General features: G+C 46.6%; 1 protein-coding gene across 12 annotated transcripts in view; it reads right to left on the bottom strand.

Annotated features, from left to right (window-relative positions):
- The window catches only part of PICALM (phosphatidylinositol binding clathrin assembly protein), a 198,037-nt gene that overhangs the window by 137,678 nt on the left and 46,939 nt on the right, over nt 1–13,420 (bottom strand). For all 12 annotated transcript variants that reach the window (XM_089662407.1, XM_089662414.1, XM_089662412.1 and 9 more), the window contains exon 2: nt 9,511–9,653. In XM_089662407.1, the coding sequence (XP_089518533.1) occupies nt 9,511–9,653 (143 nt within the window). The remainder of the gene's footprint in view (nt 1–9,510; nt 9,654–13,420) is intronic.

A 13,420-nucleotide genomic window follows, 5' to 3' on the forward strand; every position in this document is an offset into this window, starting at 1 on the left:
AGTTGGTTCTGGCCAGCTCAGTGCATTGTTTTAAAAGTCCTGGATTGTTTCTTAGATACACAGAATATAACTGGATATAACATTTATATGTAAGCTGATCCAGGGAATATCCGATTGTTTCTCGGTTGATCAAGAAGGATTTTTTTTTTCCCCTGCAGGAGCAAATTGGATCATGCTTAGCTGGGGTTTTTTTTGCCTTCCTCTGGATTAACTGTGGGTATAGGATAACTTTTTTTTTTTTTTTTAATTGTTGAACTGGATGGACTTTTGTCTTTTTTCAGCCAGACTAATGCAGGCCATAGATGATGTTTATCGATGCTGCTACCAATGTCCACGAAAAACGTCAGTTTTTCATGCATTTTCCAGCATTACACAACTCTGAAGGAATGAGCACAGGGGGCACAGCAGAATTATCAGTCTAAGGAGACTTAAATGTATTTAGATGCACTAGGAAATTGATTCCAATCTCCAGCTCACACTTTATATTCACTTACAGCACCTGTTTTTTTTTTCATTTTGGGATAAAAGGTTTTGCATGGATAAATAAAAGCCCCTGCCAGTGTTAAGTGGTTTGCTTCATCCATGTAAACTGATACATTCAGCTGGAGAGCTTGCGCTTTAGAATAGATTTGCTGTCGGGATCACCAGATGAAAGTAGAAGTCTAACAAAGGAAAATAATGCAGCCATCATATCTAAGAATTGGTAAGCTGCAGCATAATAAATGTTTGCTTTTGGGTTTAATACGGCTTTAGATTCTTCTTAGTATTTCAGCACACACTAAACTACCGTATTTGCCGGCGTATAAGACGACTTTTTGACCCTTGAAAATCTACTCAAAAGTCGGGGGTCGTCTTATACGCCGGTATACGGCATACTGACACTTTTTAGGGGGGCGGCGCAGCGCCGCCGCCGCCGCCCCCCCCCCCCCCTTCCAACAGAAGGGACACTAAGTACAGGGGTGGGCAGGGGCTGGTGTTTCCTACCTGGCTCCGGTCCCACGACGATCCGGTCCAGGAAGCGCGGCTGCTCCTTCGGTTCGGCCACTGGATGTTCGCGCGGCTGCTCGGCTCCGCCTCCTCACCGGTGATTGGCCGCCTGAACTGTAGCTCAGGAAAGGCACACAGGTGGCCAATCACCAGCGAGGGGGCGGAGCCGAGCGGCCCCGTGAAAATCGAGTGCAGGAGCAGCAGGTAAGTGTGCCGTGTAGAGGTGCTGCTGCAACCACATATGCTGGCTGCAGCAGCACCATACTAGAACAGGGTCAGCAAGTGTCATTGGTATCAGTGGGAGGAATAGTGCCCCATCACTGATACCAATGATGGAGCACTATTCCTCTCACTGACACCAATGATGGGGCACTATTCCTCCCAATGACACCAACGATGGGGCACTATTCCTCCCCCCCACTGACACCAACGATGGGGCACTATTCCCTCCCCACTGACACCAATGATGGGGCACTATTCTACCCCCCCCCACTGACACCAATGATGGGACACCATTCCTCCCACTGACACCAATGTTGGGACACTATTCCTCCCACTGACACCAATGATGGGGCACTATTCCTCCCACTGACACCAATGTTGGGACACTATTCCTCCCACTGACACCAATGATGGGGCACTATTCCTCCCACTGATACCAATGATGGGGCACTATTCCCCCCACTGATACCAATGATGGGGCACTATTCCTCCCACTGATACCAATGATGGGGCACTATTCCTCCCACTGATACCAATGATGGGGCACTATTCCTCCCACTGATACCAATGATGGGGAACTATTCCTCCCACTGATACCAATGATGGGGCACCTATTCCCCCCACTGACACCAATGATGGGGCATTATTCCTGCCACTAATACCAATGATGGGGCACCTATTCCCCCCACTAACACCAATGATGGGGCATTATTCCTGCCACTAATACCAATGATGGGGCACTATTCCTTCCTCTGATACCAATGATGGGGCACCTATTCCCCCCACTGATACTAATGATGGGGCACTATTCCTGCCACTAATACCAATGATGGGGCACTATTCCTCCCACTGACACCGATGATGGGGCACTATTCCTCCCACTGATACCAATGATGGGGCACTATTCATCCCACTGACACCGATGATGGGGCACTATTCCTCCCACTGATACCAATGATGGGGCACTATTCATCCCACTGACACCGATGATGGGGCACTATTCCTCCCACTGACACCGATGATGGGGCACTATTCCTCCCACTGACATCAATGATGGGGCACTATTCCTCCCACTGACATCAATGATGGGGCACTATTCCTCCCACTGACACCGATGATGGGGCACTATTCCTCCCACTGGCACCAATGATGGGGCACTATTCCTCCCACTGGCACCAATGATGGGGCACTATTGCTCCCCTGGTGTGCATTGGAAGAGGGGTAGTCTTATACGGCGAGTATAGCCCAAACACTACATTTTAGCCGGAAAAGTAGGGGGTCGTCTTATACGCCCAGTCGTCTTATACACCAGCAAATACGGTAAGTGAAAACGGTAAGTGAAAACTCACATGCAAAGTAAAGGTTTCCTGAGTCATGATTACCAATGGCATCTGATATTTTCTGCCTAGCTGTATTGTTAGACAGGTAGGTGGTGGCCGCAGGAGAGCCATCCATTCTAACCCAACGATGAGCAAAAACACTTAAACAAGTAAAAATGAAGAGGCCGCACACTGATGCCATCACCAATGTAAAACCAGCTTAACCACTTCCCGTCCGGCCATTGTATATAAACGGCTGAACGGTGGCAGTGCAGGAGCGGGTGGCCATTTATAAACGGCCTCCCCGCACCCTGCTTGTGCGCGCTCCCTGGGAGCACGCAGCACCGCGATCCGGTGCCCGCTCTGTCCTCCGAACACAGTGGAACACCAATTGTTGGACGGGACCTCTGTGCGAGGTCCTGATCATGTGATCACTGATTGGCCAATCAGTGATCACATGCGGAGGAGTAAGCAAGATGTCACTTCTGACATCATTGCTTACTACGTGTGAAATCTATGAATGATCACAGAGATCACATGGTACAAGGTTGTTCACAACAGCCTTCTACCATGTGGCAGAGGGCTTAATCTTGTTTAGGTCTTTTTGGGGTGAGACATGTTGCAGCCGAAGAGCACATAGCGAATGCTACTACATGCAGCATCCCTAGCTGCCACGGTGATGTGGGATGTGCAGAATCCATTCTCTCTAGAGTAAAGGTGATCAGGTGGCTGTAGAGCGGTCCAGATCACTATTACTGATTAGGCAATGGCCAACTGTAGAAAACCAAGTTCACAGCTGCAGCATCAGCCATGATCTTTGTATAATCACGGGCAATCAGGGTTTTTTTTTTTATATGTTCAGTGTTTAAAGATGGCAACCAGTTAGAATCTGCAACTATTAACCTCCCTAGCGGTCTGATTATGTCAGTATTTCTGTGCTCAAAGCGGTACATTTTTTTGCATGGAAATATGTATTTTTTTTATTGTAGGCCTGTAATTTTTAGGAATAACTCACTGAAATCTGTCCTTACAGTCTAGTAAAAATCCCGGGTAGGTTACAATTTGAAACATGAAATCATAAATTATAATTTAATAAATCATAAAAAATAATACTATAATAATAAATGTAATTCAATAATATAATCAAACCAAAAACACTGAAATTTGAAATAGAGCGCCAAGTTCGCACAACGCTGAGCAAAGTCACAAAATCGTTTTCAGTGTCTGATGATGAATTTCCCCCACAAATCATTATCACTCAATTCTGCAAGTGGTTCTGATTTACTATCGCTGTTCTCTAGCTGGTCTAAAACCGCTTTTGACCTAAAGGGACGCTTTTTGGACGCCATGGACGTTTCTCAGTTTCCAGGCAGAAAGAACAGTAAAAATGCAGGCAGGGCGCAGGACAAAGCACTCGGGACAAAATGTATGTGAAATGGTTTGATACAGGAATTTTATACTATGAGATGTTAGTGTATTAGTGAATGTCACTTTTTGTCATTTTCAAATTATCCGCCGTTCTGTCCCCCGTACGTCCCGACGTCACAGGGGATGGAACCCAGAAGACAGATGCCGGCATCGGCCGGAGGAGATTGCCGGGGACACTGCAGGGGGGACATCGCGGGAGCGCAGGACAAGGTAAGTGAAGAACAGATGCCGGAGCATCGAGTGTAGCTCGGGGTTACCGCTTGTGGTGCTGAAACTTTACCCCGAGCTACACTCGGGAATACCGCCAGGGAGGTTTATCTGATGCCACTTCCCTACAAATGTCACACTTCAACTTCCATATAAATAATTTTAGTCAGTATGACAATGCTCCCTAAATGGACCAGAAAGAAGACAACAAACAGGAGATCTCAGTTTCTAATGCACATCAGGAACTTGTACAGGCGGAGTCTTTACTTTGGACTGTGTTCATGTCACAGTCGTTATCAAGAATGACCCTCTGCAATGAGTCCTAAGACTAGGAAAAACAAGTGACAGGTGATGCTTTTGCATACTTGGCCTAAAAGATTGTCCAATGTGACAAAGTTCATGTACACCACTTGCATGCCTCTATGGCTATTCATCTGAAATTAAAGGGTTAGTTCACAACAAAAATTTAAAAAGGGCAGGATACAATGTTAGTCCACTTTTATGTTTCTGCTGTAAAGTTGAACGCTTTAAATACAAAATCAGGCAGCAAACAACTGTTAGACTGTTCTGCCTATGACAGCATTCCCCCTTTGGCAAAACTGTACCCATTTATGTACATCATACAAACAAATCACCAGTTCTCACCACCACAATAAAATGAACACAACATGACAACTTCCTCTTGTTTGTTTAATGGATTGTATGCAGCTTTCCCTTAATGACAACCAAGTGTGGACATGAAAGACTTCTAAACTGAGAAAGGAACAAGCACAATGACGCATTTTCTACGGCATGTTGATTCTGCGTACTCAGGCATTTGTAATAAAACCCCTTGCCTACAGGGCACTTATACCCCCTTCTTTACCAGGTCAATTTTCAGCTTTCAGCGCTGTCGCACTTTGATTGACAATTGCGCGGTCATGGAAGAGTGTACCCATATGAAATCTATATCATTTTTTTTCTCATAAATAGAGTTTTCTTTTGGTGGTATTTAATCGCTGCTGGGTGTTTTACTTTTTGCGCTATAAACAAAAAATGCAAAAAAAAAAAAAAAAAAGTTTTTGTTTCTATTATAAAATGCAAAAAAAGGAAAAATGCAAAAAAAAAAAAAAAAAAGTTTTTGTTTCTATTATAAAATTTTTCAAACAGGTAATTTTTCTCCTTCACTGATGTGCGTTGATGAGGCAGCACTGATGGGCACTGATAGGCAGCACTAATGAGGTGGCACTGATAGGCGGCACTGACTGGCATCACTGCTGGGCATTGACTGGCGGCACTGATGGGCTGCACTGGTGGGCACAGGTGGGTGCGGCACTGCTGGGTGGCACAGGTGGGTGCGGCACTGCTGGGTGGCACAGGTGGGTGCGGCACTGCTGGGTGGCACAGGTGGGTGGCACTGCTAGGCACAGGTGGGCAGAACTGGTGGGTGGCACTGCTGGGCACTGATAATCAGTGCCGATCCCTGCTCTGACAACTGCCGGTTGTCGGCAGTACTTTCCTCACGCTCCTCTGACAGCGTGAGGAAAGTGCAGCTGAGAATCGGCAATTGCATTTCCCGGTGATCAGCGTGTCATTATACACGGCTGATCACATGGTAAAAGGCCGCTGTGATTGGCCTTTTACCACATCACGTGATCAGCTGTGTCCGTAGGACACAGCGATCACGGAGATCGCCAGGGGCGTGCAGGAGAGCATGTTCTGGGAGGACGCCCTCCCAGAACTGGCCAGCCGCAGTGTAGCCGTCATTTGGCTTTCTGTGGTTGGCAAGTAGTTAAAACATGGGAAAAGCGTACACAGGACTCACATCTATTAATCTAGTGTTTCACTACATCACTAACCTACCCTCTCATTTGTTTAGAGATTTTATCTACCCGTACCTTTCCACTGCCCTCCCTCACCCTAATCATCCACAGAACCTTCCTCCCTCCATCCCCCCCCCCCTTTCCAATCTTTGTTCCTTCCACCTGGTGGGTCCTCCTTCCTCCCACCCTTCATTCTGCACCATCTCCCCGACCACCCTCATCACCCCCTCGCATTTTCCTTAAACCATTCGACAAACATTTATGATGGTAATCTTTCCCCTATACCCAATGCACCTTACACCCCCCTCTTACTACCTCTAATCCTAGTTCTCTGCACTCATCACTGCCCAAATCTCCTCTTTACCAAAAAGGTAATGCAAGACCAAGACTGTTCAATCGCCCCGATGATCTTGCGTGATCTTCCCGCTAACACTAGGACTATGGTCGGTCCATCCAACACCACATCCCCAATACTTTTGTTCATATTGTCACTGTGATGTTTCTTTAACCGCATCCCCACCGCCCTATAGCAGAAATACTGCAACAGGGCAGCAGGGGTTCGCAAAATCATGAGTATATACATGTGTTTTTGCATTTCCTGGAAGGGGGCGCGCGTGAGCCCCCTACCCGCGCCGCCATTTGCAGCAGCGGCTGTCAATCACCGGGTCCCAGCTAGTAATTAATTGCTGACGCCCAGCGATTTCCGACAAACACTGACGGGGAGAAAGACTGTTTTGTTTACTAACAGTCCTCCTCTATATTAACTCAGGCACACTGCTCTGGATGGCTGTGCACAGCCATCCAGAGCAGAGTGATTACAGTGAAACACACACGCACCGCCCTCTAAAAAAAAAACACTCCTTGCACACAGTTAACCCTTTGATCGCCCCTCATGTTAACCCCTTCCTGCCCAGTGCCAGTAGTAAAGTGTCAGTGCTTTTTCATAGCACTGATCACTGTATTGGTGTCACTGGGGATGTCAGTGTCACCAAGTCAGTTCCCCCCAGTGTCAGAATGTCCGCTGCAGTCCCGCTATAAGTCGCTGATCGCCATTACTAGTAAATAAATTTAAAAAAAATCCCAGCATCTATATCGACATTTGTAGACACTATACCTTTCACAGAAACCAATTTACATGTATTGGGATTTTTTTAAGCAAAGACATCTTGCCAAATACATTTTGGCCTAAAATTATGACGAAGTTTGTTTTTAGTTTTTTTTTTTTACTTGACATGTTTAATGGCAAAAAGTCAAAAATACTTATTTTTTTCAAAATTGTTGGGTTTTTTTTATAGCGCAAAAAAATAAGACGCACAGGCGATCAAATACTACAGAAAGAAAGCTCAATTTGTGGGGAAAATGATGTGAATTTCAGTGTTGCATGACCGCACAATTGTCAGTTAAAGAAACGCAGCGCCGCAACGCAAAAAATGGTCTGGTCAGGGAGGGGGATAAATCCTCAGGAGGGCAAGTGGTTAACTGTACCACTTTGCACAATATCATATGTATCATTATGACCACAGAAACACATGCACTGTATTATTTCTTGATGCCATGCTCTCCTCCTTAATAAAGAAAGCATGAAAAAAAAGTTGATATGTAAAATACTAAATTCATATTTGGTATAAAAAAAAAAAAAATCTATCTATATATAACTCAATCATTAAAGCAGAACTGAAGTCAGGAAATAAGTAGCTTCTTCCTCTTGCTCCTTTTATATACTGTATTTTAGTTTGTGCACACAACCTGTGGTGCATACGCAGTGCAGTGTACACCCCTAGCAAGCCTCGAGCTGCCAGTGGTGGAGGAAGGCACACTGGTAGGTAGGTGTACTGTACTCCTGTACTGCGGACACAGTACAGGGGATGACCAGAGACTGCGGGCGCAGTACAGGGGATGACCAGAGACTGCGGGCGCAGTACAGGGGATGACCAGAGACTGCGGGCGCAGTACAGGGGATGACCAGAGACTGCGGGCGCAGTACAGGGGATGACCAGAGACTGCGGGCGCAGTACAGGGGATGACCAGAGACTGCGGGCGCAGTACAGGGGATGACCAGAGACTGCGGGCGCAGTACAGGGGATGACCAGAGACTGCGGGCGCAGTACAGGGGATGACCAGAGACTGCGGGCGCAGTACAGGGGATGACCAGAGACTGCGGGCGCAGTACAGGGGATGACCAGAGACTGCGGGCGCAGTACAGGGGATGACCAGAGACTGCGGGCGCAGTACAGGGGATGACCAGAGACTGCGGGCGCAGTACAGGGGATGACCAGAGACTGCGGGCGCAGTACAGGGGATGACCAGAGACTGCGGGCGCAGTACAGGGGACGACCAGAGACTGCGGGCGCAGTACAGGGGATGACCAGAGACTGCGGGCGCAGTACAGGGGATGACCAGAGACTGCGGGCGCAGTACAGGGGATGACCAGAGACTGCGGGCGCAGTACAGGGGATGACCAGAGACTGCGGGCGCAGTACAGGGGATGACCAGAGACTGCGGGCGCGGTACAGGGGATGACCAGAGACTGCGGACACGGTACAGGGGATGACCAGAGACTGCGGACACAGTACAGGGGATGACCAGAGACTGCGGACATAGTACAGATGACCAGAGACTGCGGACACAGTACAGATGACCAGAGACTGCGGACACAGTACAGATGACCAGAGACTGCGGACACAGTACAGATGACCAGAGACTGCGGACACAGTACAGGGGATGACCAGAAACTGCGGACCTTTGGGGAGGAGGCGGGGGGTGCAGAGGGTACCCGTATTTGACAGGTACCCGCTGCCACTTCCTCCCTCTTTGTCTTCTGGGACACGTGACCGGTCCCGGAAGACTGCCGGACCATTCACAAAGCGCAGAGCTTTTCATGCATGTGCAGTGGGCACCTGGCTGTAAAGCCATAAGCTGTCACAGCAGGGTGCCCACACTAAAGATGCCGGCGCCGGGGAGAGAAGACAGTGAGGACACCGCTGGACCGAGTAACAGATGAGGTTCGGCTAAGGAGAAGAGCAGAGCTGCCGACCCTCTATTCATGGGAACAGGGGCGGACTGACCATTTGGAAACTCGGGCACTGCCTGAGGGACCGGGGTCTGTAGGGGGCCCCATGAGATGCCCCTGGTACCTTTTTCATAGGCTTTTTTGAGTTTGGGCAAGGACACAGGGGCCCCATGATCCCCTATTGCCCGGGGGCCCCATGAGTTGTCAGTCCGCCCCTCAGAGGGAATCAAGAAAATACAGTAGTATTTTCTACAATTATCAGTTCCGTCTAATGGTCAGAATATTATAAATTCCTGATTCACTCTTTATGAATGAAAGACATTCAATCTGGAGAGAAAATGCCCAAATAATATTTGACTTTGTCCTATCAGCACAGGACAAATGTAATGTTTCACACCAACAGCTCTACAATTTTTTTTTTCTTTTTATAAATACATCCCAAAGGTCTTTTTTTTAATGTAGGAAGTATCTGATATTCTGGGAAATGCAAATATAATCTCAATATCAGCATCACAACATTCTTGAAATGTGTTACCTCATTGCCATACACCATGAGGTGGTGAGTTGTAATCAAAGATTTGAAGACCACCACCCAGCTGCTGTTGGTCGTTCGTTCAAATAAAGTGTCTGCCAGTTGCGGGATGTTTACATTCATCTCATTTGTGCACTGGATCAAATCTGAAAAACAGCAATGCATAGGTTGTAAACATGAGACTCTAAAATCAACCACATTCATCCATTTCTTGAAAATTAATTCCACCCAAAACCGATATTTCACTCTTGTGCTCTCCCTGGCAATTTAAGCCACGTGCTCAGTTACAACACTTGGTCAATCCAGTAGTGAAAAATTCGCAAATGGATTACCAGTTGTGGCAAAATGGAACGACAATTACAAAACGTTTCCAATGGAATTCAAGTCTGGATCTAACTTAGCTTAACCACTTGCACTCCAAAGGATTTCACCTTCTTCCTGACCAGGCCATTTTTTGTGATACAGACCTGCGTTACTTTAACTGACAATTGCACAGTCATGCAACACTGTACATAAATTAAATTTAGGTCCTCTTTTCACCCACAAATAGAGCTTTCTTTCGGTGGTATTTGATCACCTCTGCATTTATTTTTTTGCGCTATTAACAAGAAAAGACCAACAATTTTGAAAAAAAAATTTTTTTTTATAAATATATATATATATATATATATATATATATATATATATATATATATATATATATATATATATATATTTGACTTTTTGTTCCAAAACATATCCAGTAAAAAAAAAAAAAAAAAAAAATTAAAAATATATATGAAAAGGTCTTCATGAATTTAGGCCAAAATGTATTCGGTTACATATCTATGCTAAAAAAAAAAAAAATCCCAGTAAGTGTACATCAATTGGTTTACATGAAAGTTATAGCGTCTACAAATGGCGGTATATATACTGGAATTTTCTATTTTTAGTATACTAGTAATGGCAGCAATCAGCCACTTATAGCAGGACTGTGGCGGGCATTCTGACTAACAGACACTGACATATCCAGTGACATACAGTGGTCAGTGCTAATAAAAAGCACCGACACTGTACTAATGACACTGAGCAGGAAGGGGTTAACATCTGGAGCGAGCAAAGGGTTAACGGTGTTATGTGTGTTTCATATTTTCTGTGTTGTTGTTTTACTATGGAGACATGCTGCTTTGCATCTCTCAGCTGTGTAGAGAAATACATAGCAGCATGTCCTTGCTGACAAGAGAGATCTGTGTTTACGCACTGTCTCCCATCTCAGTCCTGCCGACAATCACGGAGTCCCGGCCGGAAATCGCCATCCGGGACCTGGTGATTGACATCCCCAGCAGCCAATAGCAGTGCAGTCCTCTACCCGGAAAAAAAGCAAATCATGTATATATATATATATATATATATATATATATATATATATATATATATATATATATATATATATATATTTTGCGCAGATGTGCTGCCCTTTAGCAGTACTTCTTCTTTAGGGCAGGTGGCACTTGCTCCCAACCCAACTCTTATTCCAACTACCCTGTAGAAGGAAGACACTTATCTTAGGGTGCTCTGGTCTGGTCACGTGATCTCCTCAGTAGCCAGCTTCAGGGGAGAGGAGAAAGCACTGAAAAAGGCTGGAATGCCTGGGTGATGTCCACCCATCGGGAGTATATACACTGGAATTTTCTATTTTTATTATACTAGTAATGGCAGCAATCAGCAACTTATAGCAGGACTGTGGCGGGCATTCTGACTGACACTGACATCTCCAGTGACACATACAGTAGTCAGTGCTAATAAAAAGCACCGACACTATACTAATGACACTGAGCAGGAGGGGTTAACATCTGGGGCAATCAAAGAGTTAGGGGGTAGGAGAGTGCCTAGCGGGTGAGTGAGGTGGTGAAGGACCAGGGTTTGGGCTATCCATCGTTGGCTGTCCCTCCTCTCCCCCGAAACCAACAGCTTTGAGCCAATCACGTGACCAGACCAGAGCACCCTAAGAATAGATAAGTAGAAGCATCTTCTTTCTACAGGGTAGTCACAATAGGAGTTGGAGGGTGGAGCCGATTTTTAGCTTTGTTAGATCTAGCCTGGACTTGACAGGCAGAGATCAGTTAGGGCTCCCAATGCACACAGCTGCAAAAAGATGAATTAAAACAGGAGAATCTGCTTTCACAATGCTGCAAAATGAACTGAGTCTGTATACATGTAAACATTCCCGCTAACGTTTACATGAGTACAGTGAAAATGGAGTATAGGAGCCGTCCATGTCCTAGCAACGAAGGACGCTAGGCATCAACAGGAATATGGAGTATAGAAGCCGTCCATGTCCTAGCAACGAAGGACGCTAGGCATCAACAGGAATATGGAGTATAGGAGCCGTCCATGTCCTAGCAACGAAGGACGCTAGGCATCAACAGGAATATGGAGTATAGAAGCCGTCCATGTCCTAGCAACGAAGGACGCTAGGCATCAACAGGAATATGGAGTATAGGAGCCGTCCATGTCCTAGCAACGAAGGACGCTAGGCATCAACAGGAGTATAGGAGCCGTCCATGCCCTAGCAACGAAGGACGCTAGGCATCAACAGGAATATGGAGTATAGGAGCCGTCCATGTCCTAGCAACGAAGGACGCTAGGCATCAACAGGAATATGGAGGAGTATAGGAGCCGTCCATGTCCTAGCAACGAAGGACGCTAGGCATCAACAGGAATATGGAGTATAGGAGCCGTCCATGTCCTAGCAACGAAGGACGCTAGGCATCAACAGGAATATGGAGTATAGGAGCCGTCCATGTCCTAGCAACGAAGGACGCTAGGCATCAACAGGAATATGGAGTATAGGAGCCGTCCATGTCCTAGCAATGAAGGACGCTAGGCATCAACAGGAATATGGAGTATAGGAGCCGTCCATGCCCTACTAACGAAGGACGCTAGGCATCAACAGGAATATGGAGTATAGGAGCCGTCCATGCCCTAGTAACGAAGGACGCTAGGCATAAACAGGAATATGGAGTATAGGAGCCGTCCATGCCCTAGTAACGAAGGACGCTAGGCATAAACAGGAATATGGAGTATAGGAGCCGTCCATGTCCTAGCAATGAAGGACGCTAGGCATCAACAGGAATATGGAGTATAGGAGCCGTCCATGTCCTAGCAACGAAGGACGCTAGGCATCAACAGGAATATGGAGTATAGAAGCCGTCCATGTCCTAGCAACGAAGGACGCTAGGCATCAACAGGAATATGGAGTATAGGAGCCGTCCATGTCCTAGCAACGAAGGACGCTAGGCATCAACAGGAGTATAGGAGCCGTCCATGCCCTAGCAACGAAGGACGCTAGGCATCAACAGGAATATGGAGTATAGGAGCCGTCCATGTCCTAGCAACGAAGGACGCTAGGCATCAACAGGAATATGGAGGAGTATAGGAGCCGTCCATGTCCTAGCAACGAAGGACGCTAGGCATCAACAGGAATATGGAGTATAGGAGCCGTCCATGTCCTAGCAACGAAGGACGCTAGGCATCAACAGGAATATGGAGTATAGGAGCCGTCCATGTCCTAGCAACGAAGGACGCTAGGCATCAACAGGAATATGGAGTATAGGAGCCGTCCATGTCCTAGCAATGAAGGACGCTAGGCATCAACAGGAATATGGAGTATAGGAGCCGTCCATGCCCTACTAACGAAGGACGCTAGGCATCAACAGGAATATGGAGTATAGGAGCCGTCCATGCCCTAGTAACGAAGGACGCTAGGCATAAACAGGAATATGGAGTATAGGAGCCGTCCATGCCCTAGTAACGAAGGACGCTAGGCATAAACAGGAATATGGAGTATAGGAGCCGTCCATGTCCGAGCAACGAAGGACGCTAGGCATCAACAGGAATATGGAGTATAGGAGCCGTCCATGTCCTAGCAATA

This window comes from Staurois parvus, unplaced genomic scaffold (genome assembly GCF_062004578.1).
Source record: "Staurois parvus isolate SC_StPar_1 unplaced genomic scaffold, SC_StPar_1.0 ptg001468l, whole genome shotgun sequence".
NCBI classification, from domain to species: Eukaryota; Metazoa; Chordata; class Amphibia; order Anura; family Ranidae; genus Staurois; species Staurois parvus.